The 27,707-nt window shown below is 49.7% G+C and overlaps 2 protein-coding genes across 2 annotated transcripts in view; one reads left to right on the plus strand and one right to left on the minus strand.

Annotated features, from left to right (window-relative positions):
- The window catches only part of LOC105039371 (stromal processing peptidase, chloroplastic), a 95,930-nt gene that overhangs the window by 65,292 nt on the left and 2,931 nt on the right, over positions 1 to 27,707 (minus strand).
- LOC105039372 (probable calcium-binding protein CML31) lies at positions 17,038 to 18,121 on the plus strand. Its single transcript, XM_010915512.4, has one exon. It carries the CDS (start codon positions 17,258 to 17,260, stop codon positions 17,873 to 17,875), a length of 618 nt encoding a protein of 205 aa, XP_010913814.1. The 5' UTR covers positions 17,038 to 17,257; the 3' UTR covers positions 17,876 to 18,121.

The following is a 27,707-nucleotide window of genomic DNA, read 5'->3' on the forward strand; positions in this document are numbered from 1 at the left end:
TTTTATTTTTTTATTTAAAATTTTGAATAATAAAAATATTATTTTTCTTCTAAAAAAATTATGACATCATGTGTCGATACTATGATATCTTTCATTTTGAAATTATAATTTTTTATACAGAATATTATAATTTTTTCACATGATATCATAAAGAAGAAAAAATAATTTCGTTATTGAAAAAATTATAAAAATTTTACAATGATAAAAATATCTTTTTCTCTTTATGATATAGAAAATCATAATTTTAATGCAGGGTATTACAATATCGACATATAATATCATCATTTTTTTGAAAAAAAATATTTTTATTATTCAAAATTTTAATTAAAAAATTATAAATATTAAATATATATATATTAAAAAATAATAACTATGCAGTCTATTCGAACAGTGTGCTCCACGTGGGTTTTTCAGCGCCGCGGGTGGTGCACAGAGAATTTCCCTTTGGCCGCACTCTTCTCCAGTTGGACCTATCAAAATTATGAGATCGTCAATTCTGTGCCTATCAAAATTATTTTGAATTCGTTGAGTTGGGTGCAATTTTCCTTTCAGCAACTTTTATATATCTTACTGAACTATTATATAAAGCAAATTCTCTTTGGACAATCACCATTGGCATTGTAGAGGAATCCACTCCTTGAAAATCCGATTCCCAAGACCCAAACAATCTATATCCATGGAGCCATTTCTTTGTCTAGATAGAAACAGGCGCAAAATTTACATTAAGGTTCTTAGGATTCTAGCAAAGAAAGTGAATTCAGAAGTTAAGGATCTCCTTATAAATTCTAATATTATCATGCATCAAGCTAGAATCTTTAAATGCTCATGTATCTAATTCAGTGCAGAAAATTGGAGCTTTTAAAAAAAAAAAAAAAATTAACCAAGATATCTTGATGTCTTGATCATAAACATAGAGAAATCCAAATAATGGGAACCATCTAGTTTTGTTAGAAACAAACAATCTGCGCCCCAACGAAAACCATGCTTTTGCATTAATGTAATAATGCTTACTAAATTATGCTGCTCTATGTACAAGAGGTATATATTATGAGAAAGTAGCCATTGATAAGTACTTCTACGTGGCCATCCTCACACCATTCATCCAGTGCAATCCATGTTCCACACTATTCATATTTATCCCTTGAAACTCAAGTGACGATGGGTGGTCAACGAATCAAGCAATCTAATGCATGGGACCACCCCACTAAATGGGCAGAAGTAGAGGCCTCTAATAGTGGTTGGCTGGTGGTGATGCTGTGGAAGAGACGAGAGGGTGCGGACAAGTGCATATATCTTATCTATCCCAAAATTCTCTCCTCTCCAATCCACCGAACTGTAGTTGAAGCTGCCAAAACTGAGGTCGATCTCTTGGAAGTAGATAAAGAGCAAGATTTTACCACTCACCACTCGAAACGTGTCACAGAGAATTAGAGGGTCCTCCTCCGGCTTCCTCTCAGACTTTATGAAGTAGTAGAAAAGCTGCGCATCATTCACCTCATCCACCTTCACGTATCTAAAACACGCAAAGTAGAAGCATGAGTTTCCTAAATTTTTAGACAATTGAGAAGCAGCAGCCGTGCACCAACTAGAACACGGGTGTTAAAATATGGAAAGCTCGCCCAGTTTCCAAATAGAAGGGCAGGGTTCCATGAAATCCTGGAAGATGGGTGATGGTGTTCAGAGCCAAGACAGGAGAAGGACATGAGAAAATTGTTAGCAGCGGCACAAAAAGTATAGAAAGTGCCGCTAAGGAAGAGGAGAGCTTTGTTGCTTCCTTAGCGACCATCATTCTTTTGTCCCCGCAAATTAAAGATCAATAGCATTCGCCACCCCTTTTGAGAGGGAAAGAAACGGACCGGTAGCTAATAATTAACGAGCAGAGGTGGGGGTTATTTTAATGGTACAAGACCATGAGGATCTTTCAAATTTCAACTCATCTGAACGATGAAATTGGACCGGCAACAGAAGGTTAAAAAGAATGAAGACAACGTTGGATAACACGAGAGGTGGAGAGATTTGGACCAGTTACGCAGTGACCGGTTGTTTGTCTGTCAGAAATGAATGGCTAGCTGCTCGTCTGATGGTTAATTATTTCAACGAGGTGGACATCATATTGTAACATCACAAGGGCTGCAAGCGCCACCCCTGTGATTATTCAACAATCTCGAAGCCTGTTACAGGTCATGGATGACGTACCAGATTTGCACCAAGAAACGCAGATGGAGCAATATAATATGTCCATTTCCTCCATTTCTATTCTGTGTGGCAACGATCTTGTCAAAGGGTTAGTTGTGCCCCATCAGCGAGATTACATCACGTGGTCGTGTATCATATCAATCATCTTGTCTCAACTCTATTTATCAGTCTCTCGAACGATTGGCCTATATAAATGAAAGATTTAACTTTAGTTATAATTATCTAATATACTTACAAACTATTAAACCCTGATCTTTGATATTAGAAGGAGATATTTTGGCTATTTGCAAACATTCAAAAACAAAAAATTGTGGAGAGATTTACAGTCAAAAACAAAAGCCATCCACCAAATAATGCAAAAGTTCCCTACTTCTAGCCTGTCCCTTACTTCATGGTTGCACAGATTAATCTGATATAACAACTTATCCATCAATTTGATGGACTGTCCAGTTGATAGGCACAAAAATAGACACGCGGTGCTCCACGTGTCAGGAGGTCGTTGGACCGGCGTCATTCGTGCAAATAAAGGTGACGTAGCCCGATCTAGGATGGATGCGCCGAACCGTCGGGCCGGAGGAGGGCCGGATGCCGCCACGTATCAATCATCCAAGAGGTTCTCGTCGGTGCGCCCACATCCCGCCGTCGAAAGGCCCTATATATATGGGGCCACTTGTACTCAAAACCTCACTTCTCAGGGTCTTACTGTGGAGACTTTGCCCAAACGGTCTCCCCTCCGTCCCAGATAGCTGCCCCTGCCCTCGTTCTTGGGAAGGTTCATCCGAAACTTGTGTTTCCTTTTGCCTTGCTCTTGCTTCTTTTGAAATCCTTTCTTCTTCTTCTTCTCTGTCCTTTCCTTCTTCTTGGTTCTGGCATTATGGCCAGGACTTCTCCTCGGGAAGCTCGATCGGGGAATCCGACCGATGATCTTCGGTCGACCCCAGAAGTAGAGGTTTCCTCACTTTCGGGGCCGAATGTCGATCGGCTTCGGGATCAATATTGTATCATGGAGCAGTTCGGACTCTTCGCCCCTGGGGCCGGGGGACAGGTCAACAACCGCCTGCGGGCCAGGTGGCTCTGTATGTCGAGGACCTCGGGCTGGTCTTCGGCTTCCGATTCCGAAGTTTGTTCGGAATCTTTCTAGATTATTACAGACTTTGTCCGGTGCAACTGGCGCCGAACTCAGTTCGGTTAATAACCAGCTTCGCCCTGTTGTGTCAGCTCTTGCCGACCAACCCTCGGATCTCTCTCTTCTGGGCATTCTTTGTCCTCCGACCCCACCCTAAGGCCCGAGGGTGGTGGCTCTTCAATCCCCGAAAGGGTCTTTCTTTCATCACCGGTCTTCCATCGTCCATTCATGGGTGGAAGAATAGTTTTTCTTCGTTTCCTCTTATTCTTCCTGGGGTTTTTCTTCTCGCTGGGGCGAGCCTCGGACCGAGGCGAACGAGAATAGCCGAGTGGAGGCGGACGATTGAGAGGATTTTTACTGACTCAAGGACATGTCAGTACCGAAGTAGAGGGAGCTTGTTATCGAACAAGCCCTCTATGATGCTGGCCTGAGCCTGGTCCCCCGTCTAGGTACCACCCGATCCATCGGTTGTCTTTTCATTTTGCGTTTGTCCCCGAACATGTACTGATTCTCTTATTGAAATTGCAGGTACGCCGTCGAGGATGAGGCCGACCGATGCCGAAATTAGGCAATATGCGGCGAGGAAGAGGTCGGCGTCCGGGGTCGGGCCCTCACGACGCCGAAGAAACCCTCGACAGCAGCGCCGACCACCACCGTGTCGGTGGTCGATCAGTCAGAGCCGGTCATCGCGCTTTCGGCTCCGACAGTGCCACCGGAGGAGCAGCCGGTGGAGGGAATGATCGAAGGAGCATCGCGGTTTCGCCGAGGGAGGAGGCACAGGATGCCGTTCGGGAACCCGACCGTCCTCCGTCGGTGCCTGCTGCTGTCGCGGGGGGTGCTCAATCAAGCTCGAGCATCCCTTCCTTCCTCGATCTACAGGCCTGGGTGGCCGATCGAGGGAAAACCCCGATGGCCCCTGCCGACGACCCAAGGTCGGGGGGTGGTGCCACGTCGTCTGGCGCTCGGGTCCCTGAGGGGGCGTCAGCCCTGGCCGACCACAACTTGGCTAGGAGACTATGTCAGGGGACCCTCCTCCCAGCCGACGTGGAAGTTCTGAAGGCTCGGCAGGTGATCGAGATGCTGTTTTTTTTTACCCGACCATGATCGGGGTAAGCTCTGCCTCGCCTCCCCCCTTCATTACTGTCTTCATTATTTCATCTTTCTGACGGTCGGTTTCCGTTTGCAGTTGATTTACACTATGTCCGAACTAGAGGTCGGATACCGGAGGTTCGGAAACATCTGGGCGGCCTGGAAGGACAGGGCGACGACCGTCGAAGCTGAAAAGGTGGTACTGATGAACAGTTGAAGCTGTCGACCGATCGGGAGGCAAGGCTTGAGGATGAGATTTCTCATCTCGGGGCCGAACTTAAGTCGGTCCGAGGGGAAGTCAAGCGCAAGGGTCGGACCGTGCACCGACTGCGGCACGAACGGACGGCATCGTCGTCGAGCTCGAGGCTGAACGCGAGCAGCTCCGGGTTAGCCTGGAGAATCTCGCCAAGGCCGAGGAGGACTTGTCGATTGCCCAAGCCGACACCGACATAGCGAAGGCGGAGGCAGAGTCGGCGAAGAAATCCTTTGATCGGGTAGAAGAGGAGGCGAGGTCGGCGAAGGAGTCACTGGGTCGGGCGGTGGAGGACTTCCGCGGCTCCGACAGATATTGGGAAGAACTCCTGAAAAGCGGCTTCGCATCGTACCGGGTGGGGTACGAAGACGCTCGGGACACAGTCCAGGCCTTGTACCCGGAGCTGGACCTCAGCGGTATCGTCCCTCCAGGACCCGAGGATCAAGCCACAGAAGAGGTGGCCGACCCATCGTCGGGAGATGCTACTGCGGTGGAGGAGATCGTCCCAGAGCAGATCGCCAAAGAGGAGACGGCTCTGACCCCCGACCCGGCTCCAACCTCCGATCCAGCGCCGACCTCCGATCCAGCACCGACCAGGGTGGATGCACCGGTTGTCCCCGACTCTTCCCGATCGAAGAGATCGACTCCGAAGGATGATCGGGGTCTTATCACTTTTTGTTTTGCTTTACATACTTGTAACCGGGCTTCGGCCCAATTTTGTAGACTTGAATACACTTGAGAATACTTTCAATTTTCATTTTCAACTTCTTCCCTTCGCATGTCAGGATGTGCTCTGACTTAGAGTCTAGAGTCGTAGACCCGACGTACCACATTAGGTCACTTAGCGACATCCCGAGTCGTTAGTCGAGGTAGTCGGTAACATACGCCATAAAAAGGCAAGGCAAACTCCGATCACGAACCGTCCATCCGGCGGTCGTAGTGTGCGTCCGTCGGAGGTCTAAGCTGAACGACCGTCGCTCGATTGTGAGTCGAAGGTCAAAGTCGAATGTGCGTCATCCTAATACGAGTCGGGCACGTTCGTTAAGTCGGGGGTCGATCGACCTCCAGACACGCATCCGTTGGGCCGAATAACGTTCAACGTTATCAGTCGGATGGCGTCCGACGCGTTCGATCGGGAAGATGATGGTAAGTCGAGTTTTCATTACCCAGACTGCGGTCGGGCACGTTCGTTGAGTCGAAGGTCGCCCGACCTCCGGACACACGTCCGTTGGATCGAATGACGTCCGACATTGTCAGTCGGATGGCGTCGACGCGTTCGTCGGGAAGATGATGGTAAGTGAGTTTCCATTACCCAGACTGTGATCAGGCACATACGTCGCGGCGCGTGATAGACGGTGGCAAGCCGAATATCCTTCGACCGGTCATGACCTGGTCGGTAGGTTGCGAACGCGACTTGGTCGTGTTGGCGCTCCCTTGGCTGGGCCAAGTCAGCAAGTTAGCCAATTGTTTCGCCCGAAAGTCTGTTTGTAGAAGGAGCGTAGCTCCCGTCGTTATGGATACATCGGTCATTGTAAGTGTCTGATGTGTCGTCGACGATCGGGCCGTTGATTCTTAACGGAACGTTGGGGCCCAAGTCGGGGCGCCGGAGCTTGTACTCCTGGCGGGCGCCGACCCACAGTCGAAGGGTCGAGATTCCGGACTCCGAAGTTTTGAAACTGAATTCGTATTCCAAGTGAGGGGATACAAAGTTCATTGGTAGTACAACCTCAGGTTGTCGGCGTTCCAAGTCCGTGGGATGGCGTCCCTTCTAGGGTCTCTAGCTGGTAAGCTCTCGGCCCGTAGGTGTCGGCTATCTTGTAGGGTCCCTCTCAGTTCGGGGAAACTTTTCCCGATCCAGGGGCTTCGAGACTTCCGCTTTTCTTAAGACCAGGTCTCCGGGTCGGAAAAGCTTCGGCTTAACCTTGGCGTTGTAGTACCGGGCCACCTTTTGTCGGTAGAAAGCTATACGGAGTTGTGCCTCACGTCGGAGTTCGGACAAGAGGTCCAAGTTGGCTCTCCGACACTCGGAGTTGTCTGGCGCGCGATACTGTTCGACTCTGGTCGATGGTAACCCGATCTCCAGCGGGATCATGGCTTCCGTTCCATAGGCTAAGTTGAAGGGAGATTCTTCGGTTGGGACACGGGGCGTCGTTCGGTATCCCACAAGATAGAGTTCAATTCTTCGATCCATAGGCCCTGGCTTCATTTAGTCGGGTCTTCAGTCCATGCAGGATGGTCCGGTTGGTCACCTCGATCTCACCGTTGGACTATGGATGCCTGATCGAAGCTAGTCAGTGTGTGATTTGAAACCTCGCACAGAAGTCTCTAAAGTCCTAGTTGTCGAATTGTCGTCCGTTATCGGTGATAATGGTGTGGGCAATCCGAACCTGAAGATGACGGACTTCTGGACGAAGTCCTCCATCTTTCGCTCAGTAATTTTCGTCAGAGGTTCGGCTTCCACCCACTTAGTGAAGTAGTCGATTACGATGACTATGAACTTTCGTTGACCGGATGCCGGAGGAAAAGGTCCGAGTATGTCGATTCCCCATTGGGCGAAGGGCCACGGGGCGACGACTGGAGTTAGCTGGCTGGCGGGTCGGTGTTGTATGTTGGCATACCTTTGGCACGGTTTGCACCTCCAAACCAACTCAGCCGCATCCTTCTTCATGGTGGGCCAGTAGTAACCCTGGGACTTTGTAAGCCAAGGATTTGCCCCCAGGTGATTACCGCAGATCCCTTCATGTACTTCTTTGAGGGCATAGTCCGCGTTGGTCGGCCCCAGGCACTTCAGCAAGGGAAGGGAGAATGACCTTTTGTATAGTCGGCTGTCCACCATCACATATTGGGAAGCCCCACCGGAGTCGTTTGGCTTCCGCGGGATCTTCGGGGGTAGATCCGTCGGTCAGGTACCGAGCGATCGGGTCCATCCAGTTCGGCTCTGTCGCCAATTATAGCACCTCTTCGACCTTGTCGATGCTCGGTTGTTCAAGACTTTCTACGAATGTCCGGCCCAAGGTGCCATAGTCGGATGTCGCAAGCCTGGAGAGTGCGTCAGCCCGAGCATTTTCCGCCCTGGGGATGTGGAAGATCTCGAAGTACTTGAAGGGTGCTACGAGATCTTTTACTTTTTGATGATATTTGGCCATGGTCGGATCCCGCGCTTCGAACTCGCCTTTGACCTATCCAACGATCAGTTGAGAGTAGAAGAAAACTTTGAGACGATCGACCCCGAGCTCCAGTGCCAACCTCAAGCCTGCGACGAGCACCTCATATTCGGCTTGATTGTTGGACGCCTTGAAGTCGAATCGGAGGACGTGCTCGGTAACCACTCCCTCTGAGTTAGTGAGCAGGAACCCGACCCCGCTCCCTTGGGCGTTGGAGGCCCCGTCGATGTGCAACACCCAGGTTGAATCGGGGTCACATTCGGAGGTCCCAACCTCTTCGGGGCTCCCCTCTCCCGACGCTCGATCGGTCGTCGGGTATTCCACGACAAAGTCGGCCAGAACCTGGGCTTTCAGAGCAGGTCGCGGCTGGTATTGAATGTCGAACTCGCTCAGTCTCACAGCCCACTTTGCTAGCCGTCCTGATGTGTCAGGGCGGTGCAGGATTGCTCTCAGGGGTTGGTCGGTGAGGACCACGATAGGGTGCACCTGGAAGTATGGGCGGAGCCGCTGTGCTGAAATGGCCAGAGCAAATATCATTTTCTCTACCTTCGAGTACCGAGTCTCGGCGTCGTAAAGCACTTTGCTGACATAATATCGGTTGGTGAACTCGATTCTCGTTCTCTCGGACGAGCACCGAGCTAACTGCCTCCGGGGAGGTAGCCAAGTAAAGATACAGTATCTCCCCGACCTCCGGCCTCACAAGTAGGGGCAGAGAAGTCAGGTATTTCTTCAGTTCCTCGAAGGCTTGTCGGCACTCGTCCGGCCAAGAGAAATGCTTTGCCCGTCTCAGGGTTTTGAAGAACGGGAGGCACCTCTCGACCGATCGAGAAATGAATCGGCTGAGCGCGATGATCCTTCCGTTGAGTTGCTGCACCTCCTTTTTGATGTCCGGATGGCGCATGTCGATGATCGCTTTGATTTTCTCGGGGTTGGCCTCGATTCCTCGCTGGAGAAACCGAGGAATTTCTCCGAGGTCACTCCAAAGGTGCACTTAGTCGGATTCAGCTTCATCCGGTGTCGTCGTAAAGTACGGAAGATTTCTTCGAGATCTCGCATGTGATCCAGAATTTGTGCACTCTTCACCAGCATGTCGTCCACGTACACTTCATGTTGCACCCGATTTGATCTTTGAAGATCTTGTTGACAAGTCGCTGGTAGGTGGCTCCGACGTTCTTCAATCCGAAGGGCATTACTCTGTAGCAGTAGAGGCCCTTGGCGGTCACGAAAGCCGTATGCTCCTCATCCTCGGTGCCATTCAGATCTGATTGTACCCGACGAAGCATCTATGAAGCTGAGCAGTCGATATCCGGACGTCGCATCCACCAACTGATCGATCTTCAGAAGTGGGAAGCTGTCCTTTGGACAGGTCCGATTCAAATCGATGTTGTCGATGCAGATCCTCCACTTTCCGTTGGCTTTTTTCACCATTACGACATTGACGAGCCAATCGGGATATGTGGTTTCTCTAATGAAGCCTACCTCGAGTAGCTTATCCACCTCCTCATCAATGGCCTTCTGTCTTTCAGGAGAAAAAGATCGCTTCTTCTGCCTCACGTGCCTCATTGCTGGGTCGATGTTGAGTCGGTGCATCATTATCTTCGGGGGGATGCCCGACATATTCGCTGCCGACCAAGCGAATATGTTGGCATTGGCCTTCAGCAGCTCCACTAGCTGCCGTCGCTCGGGGTCGGGTAATTGAGACCCGATCCAGACCGTTCGTTCGGAATTCTTTGTTATCGGGATGAGAACATGCTGCTCGTCGGTTCACCCCATTCTTCTTCTTCCGTTGGTCCAACTTGTCGACCGTCAGGGAGCTCTTTGATTCGTCGCTTTGAGCAGAGATCTGAAAGCATCACCGAGCGAGCTGCTGATCTCCGGACATCTTCCGACTTCATTTTTGGTCGGAAATCGAACCAGAAGATGATACGTCGAAACTATCGCCTTGAGGGCGTTTAGTCCGGATCTTTCAAGTATGGCATTGTAGGCCGAGGGCACTTGGACGATCGCAAAGGTCAAGTGGACTGTGCTTTATCGTGGTTTGGTTCCAGCCGTCACAGGCAAAGTAACTTCCCCTTCCACCATGACAGCATCTCCAGCAAAGCCTATCAGGGGTGTAGAGATTTTCTTGAGTCGATCGACCGATAGTCGCATCCGGGAGAAGGTCGAATAAAAAAAAATATTCGTTGAACTTTCATTATCTACAAAGATTCTTTTTACATCATAATTGGCTATTGTTGTCGAGACAACAACAGCATCATCGTGGGAGTTTGGATGCCCCGAGCATCTTCATCTGTAAAGGTAATTACATCGTCCGAGTGCAGCTTCTTCGTCGGTTCCCCTCCAGCAGACGTCCCCGGCCCGATCGTTTGGAAATCATATTGATGACCCCGGCCGTAGGTTGGTTATTCGTTGCTTCTTCAGTCGGCTGGGCCGTCGGTCGGCAACGGGCCAGGTCGGCGGATTCTTCCGGAACTTGTCGAGATATCCCCGACGTATGAGGGCTTCAATCTCATCCTTAAGTTGGATGCATTGCTCGATATTGTGGCCGTAGCTCCGATGGAATCGACAGTACTTTCGCCGGTCGAGGTCCTTTGCCTTCAGAGGCGGAGACCATCGCAGATATTATTCCCCTTCGATCTCCATCAAAATCTGTGCACAAGGAGCAGAGAGAGGAGTATAGGAGTCGTACCTGAGATGTGTCGGCCTCGGACTCCGCCATCGAGGCGACCTCTGATTCCATCGTGGGGGTGAGACCCGACCGTCGGTCGGGGGCCTGCTAGGCTCGGCAGGGTCCCAACTTTTCCTTCGCTTCTCCTTCGGGCCCTTGGACTCGGTCAGGCACCGGTCGGAAGCTCCTTCATCCGCGCGCATGTACTTGTACGCCGCTCCAGCAATTCAGCATACGTTCGGGGGAGGGTCTTGTCCAAAGAGTAAGTAAATCAGGATGCCCTTAGCCCCCGCTTCATGGCGAGATGGCCATGTCTTCATTGAGGTCCCGGACCTCGAGCGTGGCCGCATTGAATCGCGTCACGAAGTGTCGGAGCGTCTCGTTTTCTCCCTGTTTAAGGGAAAAAGGCCGTCCGAAGTTCGTGACGGCTTCCAGCTGGTGCTGAAGTGGGCCACAAAAGAGTGTTCGAGCTATCCAAAGGAGTGGATACTTTCTGATCGAAGATCGAAGTACCAGGCCCTGCAGCTTTGCGAAGCATGGCGGGGAAGCCGATGCAAAGAAGAGCATCGGTCGCCCCTTGGATTGTCATGAGAGCCTTGTAGCTCTCCAAATGGTCAACTGGGTCGGTGGAGCCGTCGTAAGGCTCCACGTGTGGCATCTTGAACCGATTGGGGATCGATTCGTCGAGGATAAGTCGGGAGAGAGGTTGGGCGGTCTGAAAGTCGACGTCGTTCGAGGACTTCTGTCCGTCCACCTACAGTTGGGCAAGTCGATGGTCGATTTCTTCGAACCTGCATTCGTAGTCGTTGATCCGTCGGTGCTAAGAGACCCCGAAGGTAGAGTCTCCCGATGAATCCGAGAGGGAGGCGGACGGTGTTCGCGGCCGCTTCTCCTTCCTCGCTCGTTCCAGCTGGGAGGGAGATGGCCGTCGAGATCGATGGGTGTCATGCCGCGGCCGCCCGTCCCCCTCTCGGTGGGAGCACTGTGGCAGGTGCTCCGAGGAGGTGACGAAGACCGACGCGGGCGTCGGCGGCTACTCCTGGAGGGCATCGGATGTGCCGTTGGTTGCTCTGCTGGCGAGGACGGCAACCGGATTGGTTGTTGCTGAAGGCTCTTGACTGCGTCTGTCAAACGGTCATCTGCCGCACGATCGCTGCGATCTGTGCCTCCGTGGTCACCGGGGATGCGGAGAGCTAGGTTCCGCATGGAGGGTGGAGGAGAGGCCCTTCCCGGGGGAAGTGTCTCGCCGATCCGGTGACCCTCGACCGCTGAGCTCTTGTCCTTGTCATCTCAGGAGATATTTCGAGTTCTGTGGGGGTTACAATCCCTGTACTGTTGATCGCCCCACGCCCCCCTTCCTGGCGCGCCAAAACCTGTTGCGGCCAATCTCCTCGTCGCCTGGTCGCCGGGAACGGGCGCTTGCAAAAGAAGTCCGCACTGACCGGAGGTGACTCCAGCGGGGATCCTCCGACGGTCAAGTCAGAGAGGAGACTAGGCAACAGTAAAAAGGAAATCAAGGAGCTCAACGAGAGAGGGTGAGAGCGAGAGCTGGAGAGGAAGGGTTCAAGGGTTTCGGAAAAAAAACCCTCCTCAGCACTGTTGCCTTCCCCGATTTATAGTAAGAGGTGGTATGGTCCCGCCGTCGGTGATGTAGACAACTGGAGAGTTGTCAAATCGCTGGAGATTGTCACGTCGTTGACGAGCTGACAGGTCTTAGGAATTAATTTGCGTTCTTGGCAGGACAGCGCCCCAGGTTTCCTGGCAGGACAACGCCCCCCTGACGTTTGCACGGCATGTCCTTGATAGGAATGCAGCCCATGCCACTCGTTCGGCGTCTAGAAGGGCCTGTAGAGGTCGGACGCCGGTTGCCCAAATCGACAGTGAGTCGGTGATATCCCATCCGACAGGGGGTCGGCGATGGGAGATCGGCTTTCAGGCGATCGGAGGCAGTGTTGGCCGGTTTGGCCAACACGTTCCGACTGGACATGATCGGTAGTTACCGTTGGTGTTGCCCGTCGTTAGACAGACAAAGTCGGTCAGTCCATCCTCGTGGATGGATCGGCATCGGGATTGTCGGTGAGTCGGCGTTGAGGATGGGTCGGCGTCGTGATCCGTTGGTGAGCCGGTATTGGTAAGTCGGTATCAGGATCGATCGGTATATCCCAACATATAGTATTTTTATTTATCATTCTGGTTGCAAACCTGCTGCATGCAAAATTTACAGTGTTTTTTTTTGGCTACAGCAATTCAGCAAAATTTACAGCATAAGGCTGGACATCGTAACTCCGCTCAAAAAAAAGTTTGCAGTGAATGTCTTGGAGATACGATGCCGGTGGACCCCTTCCCATATCCATCAGAAAATACGATCATGCGCTCGACCGCGGCAGGTCCCCTTCTTTTAGAGCGGCAGCCGATATCAGGGGAGCTAGCCCTAGGTGTATTCCTAATCGGTCAAATGTCACGTCTCCTGTGCAAGATTTGGGATAAGCAGGTCAGAAATGGAAAATTACTCATTCTACGGTAGTTGGTAGCCCACGTATTCCAATCTTATCCGTATACACTCTTGGCTGCCCCCGCTTGCATGGGGTGGGGCGCAATAAAAGCGCCAAAGGCTCTGGATTGCTGTCGAGATGCCGAGAACCCTCCGTCTCATAGTTCGTAGCCTACATGGTCATCCAATGCATCAGCTCTCACGTCACCACATAGATATTTTCTAAAGAGCTAATGAAGTCTGATTCCTCACGTTTGTCACGCCGTCGCGGTATTGGGGCCGTACCTTAACGTGGTACTGCCGGGTGATGGAGAAATTTAGTTTTGCTCCGCCTATCAAAAAGGCTTCAACGTGGAGGAATTGTTCCTTGTGCCCACCATATGGCCGTATACGTCATCAATTATAACTGCTCGTTCCCATAAACTTTATTCAGCAAGCACGCCTCTCGCTGCATCGCCACAGGGATGAATGGCTGTAATTGGTGCCCACCAAAGACCACGTTGGACCTAGTTTGGGCTAGATTCATCTTTGGGATGTTAGGTTTGTTCCGACTTGCTGTTTGACTGTACGAAATTTTTTTTATATATTATTTATAATATAAAAAATTTATATAAAATAATCATTTTATTTGATTGAATCATGTAGCCATCATTTTTCAACGCGTATTTAATATCTATAGTTGAAATTTTGAATAACGAAAATATCTTTTTTCTTCTGAAAAAATTATGACATCACGTGTCGATACGATGATATCTTTTATTTTAAAATTATAATTTTTTACATAAAATATTATAATTTTTTTACATGATATCATAAAGAAGAAAAAATAATTTTATTATTAAAAAATTATCAAAATTTTATAATAATAAAAATTTTTTTTTTTTATGATATAGAAAATTATAATTTTAATGCAGGATGTTACAATATCGGTATATAATATTATCATTTTTTTGAAAAAAAATATTTTTATTATTTAAAATTTTAATTAAAAAATATTAATATTAAATATATATTAAAAAATAATAATTATGTGGTCTAATCGAACGGTGTGCTCCACGTCGGTTTTTCAGCGCCGCGGGTGGTGCACAGAGAATTTCCTTTTTGGCCGCACTCTTCTCCAGTTGTTCGCCTTTTGTGCTGAGATGGGTGAGATGGCTCACTCTTGTACCCGGTGGCATATTGTTCCGTTTTAAAAATGTTAAGAAGGCCGTGGTATGTCTTACTATTGTTGTGGGAGGGGGCGAAGAGGAGTCAAACCTCCAGCGAAGGAATCCATGTTACCTTTACCAAAAAAAAAACATGTTACCATTGAATGCACCCAAGATCACGGGCAAATGCTTTGCGTACCCGTCGTCAGTCCATTCGCTCGGAACTCTGGAATGAAGGGTGGTGAAGCTCCTGTCTTCACTCTTTAGATAAACCCCATGTTAGTCCCTTTAGTTTAGTCTAGATTTCACTTTAATCTCTCTAATTTTAATTGTAGCAATCAAATTCCTTAAATTTCCTTTTAGTCTCAATTAAGTCCTTCTGTTAGTCCCCATGGATGGAGACTAACAAAATACGCCAAGATGCTGCTTATGTGTCAATACATGGCTCGTAAAAAAAAATATATAAATAAAATATATTATGAGGATGAAGCAAAATGATGGTGTTTTAGTTGGAGGGAGACTAAAAATTATAGCTGGCGGGAACTAGCAAATTGATTCAGTCCTCATTCACCTACAAAAAACTCTCAAATTAATTCAATTACATCATAACTAACAATACAAGCTATCCAATATATCTGCCAATACATATTTAAATCCCCATCATTAATCAGTATAGCCTTCTTGTTTAGTTGATTGCAAACTCATAATGTAGAACAATATCAGCAAGCAACAAGCTACCAGCATCCACCTCCACCATTCTTTCCTCTCGTGACCCATAGCCTCTCTTTCTTGAGCCATTTTTACCATTTTTCAAACTGTGTCCAAATCTCTCCTCAGATAAGCAAGTTATTGAGTAATTCTTGGTAGTGATTACACTCCACGTTAACATGTAGGAGGATCAAACTAATAGAACAATTGCAACACCCTTCTTCCTTCAAATAAGAAATATCTGTCAGTAATGAAACCAGCAACTTTTGCAACAAATATTTAGAAAAAAAAGTAAAAGTAAAAAAAGGTGCTTAACAATATGAATTTTGTGGTTCAGTTGCAGGGTGCAAGCATCAAAATTCACCCTACTGTTGTACCTAAAAAAAAAAAATCACCCTACTATTCAACTTAATTTTTTTTCTTTACTTTAAATTCTATAAGACAGAATACTCTATTCTTTGACTTACAAACCATAGTTTAATGGCAATCAGTCCTCAATCAATTATGTCCATTTTTAATGCAAATTCTTCACTTTCAATGGAATTGTTTAGAAGGTGTTGCTGACAAATAATTAGAATTAGTTATTCTATGTTGTTGACAATAATAATACAAAGAATATACCATTTGTGGCATAACCAAAAAATCCTACCATATTATCATGGACAGATCTTAAATTGACGTGTTTTGCCTTGGTGTATATAGACCATAAGAAAAAAATTTGAAGCCCAGATTCAAATATGAGCCTCCTGTTTAAAAGATTCAATCTTTTAATAGCCTCGTGTTAAAGTCCCGTTCCATATCCTAAATATGCTTATCTACAGAACAAATATGATCTCGCAAAGATTCAAACATATGCTTGTAAAAATTGATAAGTGTATACAGAATAAATAGAACAAATATGAGAGAGAGAGAGACTAATCCCATATCTATTACACCTAAGAAATCTTTTTTCTGGACTTATGCTGGTCCAAGATGTGCGAATACGAGCTCTCATGCCACAATAACAATTCTCACCATGATTTATCTTTCCCTTCACCATCCCCTTCTATTTTTTGATCTTTAGCTTGATCTGCTCTTCTTCGAAAATGGGGCAAAAGTGTTGTAACTCAGATAAAAACAACAACAAGGATTTTCTTGTGTGCGCCATGTCATTTTTTTTTTTTTATTTCTAAAGGCTGCCATGTTAGTTGTAAATAATTATTTTTTATTTATTTTTGTTAGCTCCTCCTATGGGGACCGACAGAAGGACTTAATTGGGACTAAAATGGAACCTAAGGGATTTGATTGCTATCATTAAAACTATAAGGACTTATGTGGAATCTAGACTAGACTAGAGAGACTGATATGGGGTTTATCCTCACTTTTTCATCTCCCTCCTTTATATCCGTGATCATTTGTATCGGACATGCAGTTATTGCTTAATTTTTTATTAACGTTGTGTGACGGTCAAGGATTGGTGCACCATATGGACGGCAGGTGAGTGTTAGTTCATTTCAGTTCAGATACCATGAACCATATGAAACTTGACATTGGATGAAGAAATAAAAAATGTGGACTTGAATTTTTGGTTGCATCTGTATCACATCTGAAATCTTTGTTGATCAAATCGGAACTGAGAGACATCTGGTTCAATTCAATCAAATTAGCTCAAGCTCAGTCTCTGCAAGGTTTTGCCTAATCCACAAATGACCAGCTTAACAGAGACTATCTACTCCGTCATTCAAATGGATATCATCAATAGCCAGTCGAACATTAACCCATTAATTGCCTCCACTCTGCACTGCATCCATTTCCTCTCATTTAGATATTTGTCGGCCATTGTCGGCGGCGGCTGGCATGTCCCCTACCTTGGAGCGAGGGTGTCCAAAAACAATTCTCTCAAAAGAATGACAACAGCTAGCAGTGAGTGGTGATGGGCGTTTGCCGAGGCGGCAAGAACACGTCCCCATCACTTCGACTAGTTGCCGCTCGAGACAATGGACTAGGGGACGATAGCGGGGAGCCAGAGACCGGCTCGATCGGGACAGCATAGCATAGCAACGCTTCCAATATGATATTCATGCATATGGAATCCCATGGCCGTCCCGCGTCATTTACGAACGTTGACCGCTAACGCCGCCCTCCCGTCACAGATACCTTCTATGTCCCGCAAGACCGTTGAACCCCCTTCCATTCCGCTCGTTTTCCTTTCCCTCCACCCCGAAACTTCGCCTCTCGCAGCTCGAAGCTCCCCCTCTCTCCATCCGAGCCCTCGACCAAATCCAACCGTCTCAAGCCCACCGCCTCTCCCTTGGCTACATAAATGACCATTCCCATGCCTTTGAGCCGAAGAAACACACCCCTAGTTCCGGACCGCCGGATGTACAGACATTTTCTTTAGCCACATCGATTCATCTCAGCAGCAAACATTAGCAATGATGCTCGGAGTCCCCAAAGAAGTTATCCGGCCCCTCGGCCCAGCCTGCTCGTCGGTACCGCTCGACGTGAAGAACAGGAATCCTCCGTCGTTGATCACCAAATTGCGGGTCCTGCTATCGCCGAAGAAGAAGCCGGCGACGCTATTGCGAGTCCCCAGCGGCAGCACCCTCTCGAGGCTGTCGACGTCGTCGGGCAGCAGCGACCGCGAGCTGGAGCGGGTGTTCCGCTATTTCGACGAGAACGGCGACGGCAAGATATCGCCTTCGGAGCTTCGGAACTGCATGAGGACGGTGGGGGAGGAGCTCTCGCACGAGGATGCGGAGGCCGTCGTGGCGTCGTCGGACTCCGACGGCGACGGCTTGCTTTGCTACGATGATTTCGTGAGGCTGGTGGACGTGGAGGGGGAAGAGGAGAAGGTGCGGAGCCTGAGGGAGGCGTTCGGCGTGTACGAGATGGAGGGCCAAGGGTGCATCACGCCCAAGAGCCTCAAACGGGCGCTCCAAAGACTGGGGGACTCCAGAACCACCAAGGAATGCACGGCCATGATTCGAAGGTTCGATCTCAATGGTGACGGTGTGCTCAGCTTCGAGGAATTCAGGGTCATGATGCTCTAAACCACACCATGCACCCCTTGTTATGGATTATATGGAGAACATGAAGTGATGATTCTTTAGCCTCGATCGTTAATCCTGCGATCAAGCTCCAAAATTCTTTCATTTGTATTCTCTGTTTGTTTTAGAATGGTTCTTCTGTTCGTTCATCACATACAAGAGACCACGATATTAATCTCACATCAACTGATGGTCCATAAAATTATCTCTTTATACAGAAAGAAAATAAGATTTGAAGAATTACTTAAATTTGAGCAAATTGGATGGTTAGAGTACCTATCTATCTATCTATCTTTCTTTCTTTTTTTCCCCCCTCTATTGAATGGTCTTTTGGGAAAAGAATTGGGCAAAGGCCTCATAATTTGAGCGTTCGGTGCGATAGCAGATTCTCTCCCACCATAATCGAAATGGTCGGTCCTACTCTTTTGAATTAATTATTAGTAGAGTTGCCCTGTTCTTCCCCAAACTTTTCGTCGGTCCTTTTGTCCTCTTAACACACTATACAAGCAGGGCGTTGGATAGGGTCTGACTTGGTCTCTTCATGCGCGTTGATATGGTCACACCAGATGCATGGACACTGACCTGGTATGATAATTTATTAAGATTAATTATCAGACAGTCTCCTCGACTAGAAAGTTATGACAACTCTAGATTCGCCACCAAACGAATTCATTCAACTTGCCGTGGTTTTTCTGGCAACCGCCCAGTGAAATATACATGATTAATTAATGATCTACAAAAGTGGTATCGCAGAACCAATAGACATGATATCTTTTATTATGGATTGGATCGGTTATAAAAAAATTATGATCGGATCGTCGTCACCTACAATATTTTCAAAGCATGCCGTAATGCTTATGCGTATGCATTAAAATACTAATAAAATATGAATGAATAAATTTTAAAAATATTTAATATTATAATAATAATATTATATTTATATAAATATTAATATAATATTATATTGCTATTCAGTATTTTATCCTAATCATCCATTGATATTTTACAAAATCTTAATCGTAGATTTAAAGAGATATTTTGAAAAAAAAAAAGTAGTACAATTTTTATTCTACAAAAAGTACCAAAATCCATCTTCTCTATGAATTTTATTTTTCATGAAATATAGGAAATGACTTTCCATGAAAAAAAGCTTTTTCCACTCTCTTTTTAAACCTCCAACCATTGCATGATCCCTTAGAGTTTATCTATTCATGTTTTTTAGTATTTTAATGTGCGTAAGTGCGCGGTGTGATTCGAAAACATGGCGGGTGATGACAGTTGGATCATATTTTTTTTCATGACCAATCTGACTATAGAAATTTTATCCCTCACTTTTGGTACAACATAGAAGGGCATGCTGCTCGAGTCATGTAAAGCCAGTCAGCCATGGATTCCTCCATTTAAATATGCATAAAAAACAATTTTAATTGCGATACAGGATGATCAGGCGGCTCGGACTACAGAGCAAGATCTGGCAATCCACTGAAGATGTCTTAGTCTCATGGCAATCCCAATTGTTTTGGAAATCCCAAATATCTCTAGCTTCCTAGTGTTTGCCAAGGAAATGAAAGGGTGAAAAGGAATGCAAAGGGCGGGGGGGAGGTTGGTCGGACAACCTAACACAACCGGTCTTTTGGGTTGTGGAAGAGCGTCATACGCGTGGGATGGTGGAAAGACCACAGAGCCAAAATCTACGGTTAGGGGATAAGTCAAATTTGCCTACCAAGAATCGCATTTGGTGGGGATGGTGGCTATTTAGAGGAGACTTTTCTACTCATGAACTCTAAGGGAATTCCAAGTACACCGTAGTCATCATTTGATAGCTTTTTGTGGTGATTTCGTAAAGCCAAGGCAAACATGTCGTCTGGTCTTGAAGTCCATTCATGCAACTTAATTGGGTTTCAGAGAAAGGGCACTAATGAATGTCTGTAGACGCAGGCTGCGTTGCCGTGTCTTTCTTTTGACTTACAGAAAAGAATGGACCAAGTAGAGCCAGGAGTTTGACCATACGACCATAAAACATCTACCTGGGAAGATTCAGCCCCCACAGGATATTCTAAACTATGATCCAGAGCAGCAGTAACATAGGAGACATTTTGCGTCCATGTTCATGGAACCATATCAAAGAATATCCAAGCAGTAGGATATGCATGGTATGGTTGGAATAAGAACTGAAACATTAGCCAACAGTCAAAATTCCACTGGCCTATTTGAATGCCTCATGAGTGTACGTTGAGATGCAAGGATCTATTGCTCCCCAAATTCAAGTTTTATGACAAACCAAGATCCATCAGAAAAGGCAATTTGTTGCAACCGAAGGATGTTGAGGTTGAAGGATAAATTGTTCCACCATCTTCTTTGAACAGGGCCTAAAAAGAGATCTAGCAGCAGCAGGCATGGAGAAGAAGTGAAAAGGAAAGGAGCTGAACAGTTCTAATTACTGTAACTTTCAGCACATAATCAGATTGACCGGCATTAGCACTTCAATCGCAGCTTGAATACAGCTCTCCAACGAGTGTTGGGCTTCCTGAAACAAACTCTCTGATTGTTAGTTAATATCTACTGCTTTACATTCCTTTTGTATCACTGGAAAAATCCTTATTTTCTTTGCCTGGATGCTTGTTTTTGTTTATTGCCACTTCTACCAATGCTTTTTAGACAACCACTTCTGTAATCCTCGGGAGCAAATTCAATTTTTTATGTTGTTGTCTCCTCGTCTTTGTTGCATATGATTCTTGTTGGGTATAAAATACCCACAGCCGAAGTTCTCAACGGGATTGACCCTTGCAGGCTCCATCCACAACTCCGAAGAGGACTCCGCCCGGACTTCTACGGGAGCCGGGCTCCGCCCACGACTTCAACCGCGAGGAGGACTCCGCCCGAACTCCTACAGGAGCCGGGCTCCGTCATCAACTTCAACTGCCGGTAAGCCCCGTCCGGACTCCTACGGGAGCCGGACTTCGCACCTGACTTTAATTGCAGGAGGACTCCGCCCGGACTCCTACGGGAGCCGGGCTCTGCCCACGACTTCAACCGCGAGGAGGACTCCGTCCGGACTCCTACGGGAGCCGGGCTCCGCACCAACCTCAACTGCCAGTAAGCCCCGTCCGGACTCCTACGGGAGCCGGACTTCGCACCTGACTTTAATTGCAGGAGGACTCCGTCCGGACTCCTACGGGAGCTGGGCTCCGTCCACAACTCCGAGGAGGACTCCGCCCAGACTCCTACGGGAGCCGGGCTCCGCCCACGACTTCAATCGCGAGGAGGATTCTGCCTGGACTCCTACGGGAGCCGGGCTCCGTCACCAACCTCAACTGCCGGTAAGCCCCGTCCGGACTCCTACGGGAGCCGGACTTCGCACCTGACTTTAATTGCAGGAGGACTCCGCCCGGACTCCTACGGGAGACGGGCTCCGCCAACGACTTCAACCGCGAGGAGGACTCCGCCCGGACTCCTACGGGAGCCGGGCTCCGTCACCAACCTCAACTGCCGGTAAGCCCCGTCCGGACTCCTACGGGAGCCGGACTTCGCACCTGACTTTAATTGCAGGAGGACTCCGCCCGGACTCCTACGGGAGCCGGGCTCCGTCCACAACTATGAGAAGGACTCAGCCCGGACTCCTACGGGAGCCGGGCTCCGTCCACAACTACGAGAAGGACTTCGCCCGGACTCCTACGGGAGCCGGGCTCCGCCCACGACTTCAACCGCGAGGAGGACTCCGCCCGGACTCCTACGGGAGCCAGACTTCGCACCTGACTTTAATTGCTGGAGGACTCCGCCCGGACTCCTACGGGAGCCGGGCTCCACCCACGACTTCAACCGCGAGGAGGACTCTGCCCGGACTCCTACGGGAGCCGGGCTCCGTCACCAACCTCAACTGCCGGTAAGCCCCATCCGGACTCCTACGGGAGCAGGACTTCGCACCTGACTTTAATTGCAGGAGGACTCCGCCCGGACTCCTACGGGAGCCGGGCTCCATCCACAACTTCGAGGAGGACTCCGTCCGGACTCCTACGGAGCCAGGCTCCGTCCACGACTTCAACCGCAAGGAGGACTCCGCCCGGACTTCTATGGGAGCCGGACTCCATCACCAACTTCGACTACCGGTAAGCTCCGTCCAGACTCCTATGGGAGCTGGACTTCGCACCTGACTTTAACTGTAGGAGGACTCCGCCCGGACTCCTACGGGAGCCGGGCTCCGCCCACGACTTCAATCGCAAGGAGGACTCCGCCTGGACTCCTACGGGAGCCAGGCTCCGTCACCAACTCCGATCGCTGCCGAACTTCAGCCGACGGATCTGCACTCCCTGGCGCGACACAGCAACCACCACGACTCTGCTCCACTTCCTGCGAGGATTCCGCGCGGCTCCATCATTCCCTGACAGACCGCTATGACGGCCATGACTCTGCTCCACCTCCCACGACGGATCCCGCGTGGCTCCACTATTCCCTGGCAGACCGCTATGATGCCCACGATCCTGCTCCACCTTCTGTAACGGATACTGCATGATTCTTTCATCCTCTGGCAAGTCGCGACAACGGACGCCGCTCCACTCCCTGCAGCAGACTCCACGTGGCGCGCTACAGTGAGGGCCACGGGTCCACTCCACTACTCCTCGCAACAAATTCTTCCTGACTGTGGGCGGCCCACTACCAGACGGTTATGACGTCTCTACCAGTCTGTTGAGCCCTCCGCCTATAAAAAGGGGGACCCCAGATACGTTATTCTCTAAGCTCACGTTTTTACCTAAAAATTCTGCTAAAATTTTCGTTCGAGCACTCCATCTTTGTTGAGGCAGAGAACTGACTTGAGCGTCGGAGGGTCTTGCCGGAGCAACCCCACCTTCGGTTTAGACTTCTTTTGCAGGTCCCGACGGCGACCGCGACTCCCTCGACTCCACTTCTCCGGCGCAAGCGGATTTTTGCACCAACAGGATTGGCGCTAGAGGAAGGGTCTGTGTCTTCGCGGTATCCTTGTTCTTAAAGGAGCGCTCAACGGGACCGCCCCCGGGCATCTCTTCCGGCGTCCCCTCCCCTCTCCTTTCTCCACTTGGTCCTTGCTCGATGCCTCCCCGCAAGGCGTCCACGCGACGATCCACGGCCTCCGCGGCCAGATCTCAGGCTCCGGCCTCCTCTCCTGTTTCTCAACCTCCTCCTCCTCCGGCGACGGCGGTCGGCGCGGAGCAGTTTGATCTACTAGCGCAGCAGGTCAGAGGCCTCACAGAAGCTGTGCAGGCTATGCAGCAGCAGCAGCCGCAGGCATCAGTGCACTTGGAAAGGGTGTCACCGGAACACCAGAATCCGCGGCGGGGTGGGCCACTTGGGCCAGCCGCCCCATCCTCCCTGGAAAAACGAACCCGAGGGTGGAGAGCCCTCAATTGGACCACGACTCCACCCCTGGAAGATCCCTGCCCCCATTCTGCCAGAGGACCCTCGAGACTCGAAGTCGGGAGGATTTCCTAGATCAGAGACTTTAAGAGATGAACCGACGGATCGAAGAACTCCGCCATGCTCCCTCCGCTTATGGTGAGGATATTTACACTGACCCTCCCTTCTCTCAAATGATCATGCAGGAACCGATCCCGCCAAACTTCAAGCTCCCCCAGTTCGAAAGCTACGACGGGACTTCGGACCCGGTCGATCATCTGGAAGCTTTCCGGACGATGATGCTGCTTCACGGCGCTCCCGACGTCATTCTATGCCGGGCCTTCCCATCCACCTTGAAGGGAGCGGCGAGAAACTGATACTCGGCTCTGAAATCGGGTACCATCTTTTCCTTCGATCAAATGAGCCACCAATTTGTAGCCCATTTTGTCAGCAGCCGGCGCCTCCGAAAGGGTTCGGAGTCCCTCATCAATATCAAGCAGAGGGAAGGGGAGTCTATTCGGGCCTACATCAACCGTTTCAATGTCGCGGGCTGGAGGTCCGGAACTTGGACCAATCAGTCGCAATGGCCGCTCTGAAGGGCGGCCTTCAGAAGAATAACCTTTTGTTCTCCCTGGAGAAGAAGTACGCCAGGAATTTTGCTGATTTGTTGGCTCGGGCTGAAGGATACACCCGAGCGGAAGAAGCCTTCAAAATGAAGGATGAAGAGACAGCGAGGGAGCGGCAGACGGGAGACTCGAGTAAGCCCGCAATCGAAAAAAGGTCGAGAGAAGCCCGACCGCATTTCTGATCCCCTCCTGGGCACAAGCGTGCCCATACTCCGCCCCGGGTGCGCAGGCAGAGGAGTCCGGATCGCGGGATTCGGCGGGGTTCTCCACCGGGAAGGTTCCGCAACTACGCCCCCCTCAATGCCTCGAAGACCCAGGTACTGATGGAGGTCAGGGAGCAGCTCCCTAGGCCGGAGAGGATGCGCACACACCCCGGGAAGCGCAACCCCAACAAGTTCTGTCTCTACCACCGCGACCACGGCCACGACACGGAGGAATGCATCCAGCTCCGAGACAAGATCGAGGAGCTCATCCGGCGAGGTCGACTCGACAGGTTCATCCGACGCCGGCCTGAGGGTAGAGGAGATTGGCCAAGGGCCCTGCCGCAATCTGAACCGCCAAGAAGGGAGGAGTAGCCCGAAGATCGGCCTCCCATCGGGACCATCGACTCCATCGCCGGAGGGCCTCAAGGAGGAGCAAACCTCCCGCAACCGCGGGACTCGGGAAACCTGTAAATGTATTGCTTACGATTTCACCTTGAATCTAAATTTCTTTCTACTTGACGTGCTCTTCCCATTTGGCATGAATTTGTCACGACTGGGTATAACCCCTTCAAACGCCTAAAACATAATTATGTTAGGAATGGGGGGAGAACCTCATCCTAACATACCTAAAATGAAAGTTCGATTATCTCGAGATCGGATTGGGGGAGAGGCCTTACAACGCCCTAACGTGCCCCCACAGCCATGTCAGGAACAGGAGGAGGACCTCATCCTGACATGAGCAAAGTCAAAGGTCCGATTCTTTTAGACCGGATGGGGGGAGAGGCCTTACAGCATCCTAATGTGCCCCCACAGTCATGTCAGAAACAGGAGGAGAACCTCGTCCTGACATGAGCAAAGTCAAAGGCCCGGTTCTTTTAGACCGGATGGGGGGAGAGGCCTTACAGCATCCTAATGTGCCCCCACAGCCATGTCAGGAACAGGAGGAGAACCTCGTCCTGACATGAGCAAAGTCAAAGGTCCGGTTCTTTTCGACCGGATGGGGGAGAGGCATTGCAGCGCCCTAATGTGTCCCCACAGCCATGTCGGGAACAGGAGGAGAACCTCGTCCTGACATGAGCAAAGTTGAAGGCCCGGTTCTTTTAGATCGGATGGGGGGAGAGGCCTTACAACGCCCTAACGCACCCCCACGGCCATGTCGGGAACAGGAGGAGAATCTCGTCCTGACATGAGCAAAGTCGAAGGTCCAGTTCTTTTAGACAGGATTAGGGGGAGAGACCCTGGCGATGGCCCTTACGTGCCCCTGCAGAAATGGGAGGGGAATCTCATCCTGATGGTGATGAAATCCGACCGCCCAACAAGATTGGATGAAGGAAAAAAGCCCCTCAGCGGCACCTCCACACTCCTATGCAACCCCGCAAAAAACGAGGGGAGGGCCCTCACTCCGAGAAGAGGAGGGATATTAAAGAGGAAGAGCAACGAGCTACGACGGAAACATATTAAGGACGAACCACACCAAAGACCTAAAGAACCTCGTCTCTACAAAGACAGGGAGCTCCTACCAAACACCCCGGCCTCTAAGAAGACTCTCGACACAGGTCAAGAAGACAGCGACGTCCCTGAAGTAATACGGAGTTCGGACCGCCAAACTCGAGCTTGCGGCCATGAACGATGAGGAAGGCAAGCCAACGTATCGACGACTGGGCGCCTCCCAACGACGACAACATCAGACAAGATGAACGACAAGAAAAGTTCGACGGACGATAATTTAATACAACGTGCGGACGAGGTAACACAAAATTCCCTTTTCATTCCATTTCCGAAATACACACTACAAAGCCCGGAAGGCCAAGAAAAGAAAAGCAAAATGACAAAAGCGGGCCGAAACAACAAAAAGAAAAATATATACATGAAAAGACAGAAGGACGAAAAGAGCACTAGGGAAGCTCTGCTCCCTCCGACCTAGAATTATCTGCTCCACCCCTCATCCAGGACTGCCTTAGATTCTCAATTTCTTCTTCTAGTTCTCTCCTTCTCTGCAGCGCATCCTGGAGCGCCCGACGAAGTCGCTGGCTCTCGATCTCCGCCTCTCGATGCCTCTTTCTCAGGACCTCAGATTCTGCCTCCGCGTCCGTGACAACCCGCTGCTCGTATGTCAGTTGGATCTTCAGTTGTTGCAGCTCAGCCGTCTTTTCTCCGAGGGCGACAGAAATCCCTTCAACGATTCCTCTTAGGGACTGGAGCTCATCAGAATCTCGAGCGGAAGTAAGCTGAGTCCTGTCAGCCAGCTGCCTCTGAAGACGGGCGACTTCGTCGGTCGCCACCCTGAGTCTCCCTTTATATTCATCCACCTGCCTGCGCCAACCGGTCCGATGCACGTCGTAGCTCATCTCGGCGTCTTGAAGCTGCTGCTGAAGGGCGGAGACCCTCTTCGACCACTCCCGGTCGCCGTCGGCCCGGGCCAAGAGCCGGGATGAACTCCCTTCCAGCTGGCCGATCTTCTCTTTCGCAGCAGACAGTTCCACCTTGAGGGCGCTGATCTTGACAGCTCGAGCCCAAATTTGGTCGCTGGCGCTCTTCTTGCATTCCTCAAGCTCCTTTGCGAAGTCTGTCTTCCTCTGGCTATACTCCATGATCCCCTTCACGTGGAGATTCCGAAAGCGGGTGGCCTCTGCGGTGGCTTCAGAATGGCCCTCCCTCAATCTGTGAAGCTCGCCTTCTATCTTTTTTGACCTCTTTGTCAACTGAGGAACCTCCTTCTTCAGCCGCTGGATCGTCAACTTCAGCGGGATCCCCAGAGGCAGGGGAAGTGCTTCGGCAGGGCGCTACCATTGGGAGACAAAAGTATCAAGATACGTCTCATCACAGAAAGAAAAGCAGAAAGAAGAAAAAGAGGAGGAAAAAGCCGTCCACGACAAGAAATTCAACTTTATTGATTGGATGATTTTTGAAGACAAGAAGGAAAAGAAAAATTGCGGAAAAATAAAACTACAAGGTCGGAGGTCTCAGACCTCAGGGGCAGGAGTTGGAGAGCTCGGCATTCCAGGAGGGGGGGCTGCTGTAGCGGTGATGGCAGGAGAGAGACCGGCCTCATCTTCGGACTCCTCACCCAAGAAGTTAAGGTCGAGCTCCGAAAATTTTCTGGCCACCCTCTCCTGACAGAGCTCGAACCCCTTAATGAATGCCTCCTGGCCGAATTGGACGTTCAGGTCCCTCATCTCTGCGGAGGCCTTGAACTCCTCTACCGCAAGAGCCCTGGCCTCCGAGACCAGGACTGGAGTCTGCTCAATCAAATTGGCGACCTCGGCCTCCGCCTTCCTCGCCATCTCCTCCAAGGTCTGCTTTTCCTCCTCCCGGGCTTGTTTCTCTCTTTCCAGGGCCTCTTGGAGGGCGACTACTTCAGCCGTCTTTTCTTGGAGGCGAGCAACCTCGGCCCGGCAGCACTCCTCCACCTGGACGATGTCCTCCTCGCACGGTTCGTCGCCTCGATATTGATGAGGAGCTGGTGCCCAATCTGTAAGGGCGGCTAGGGGATCAGAACAAGGACCGAATAGCTGGGTAAATGAAGATTTGCTTACCTCAAGGAAGGATCCTAAAGAGTCCCAGACCCGCTGCTCAGGATCGGCGTGGTCGATCCTCTCGACGACTTCGGCAGAATGCAGCCGTCGATCAACCGCCTGA

Source organism: Elaeis guineensis, chromosome 1, assembly GCF_000442705.2.
Source record: "Elaeis guineensis isolate ETL-2024a chromosome 1, EG11, whole genome shotgun sequence".
In the NCBI taxonomy this organism is placed as follows: domain Eukaryota; kingdom Viridiplantae; phylum Streptophyta; class Magnoliopsida; order Arecales; family Arecaceae; genus Elaeis; species Elaeis guineensis.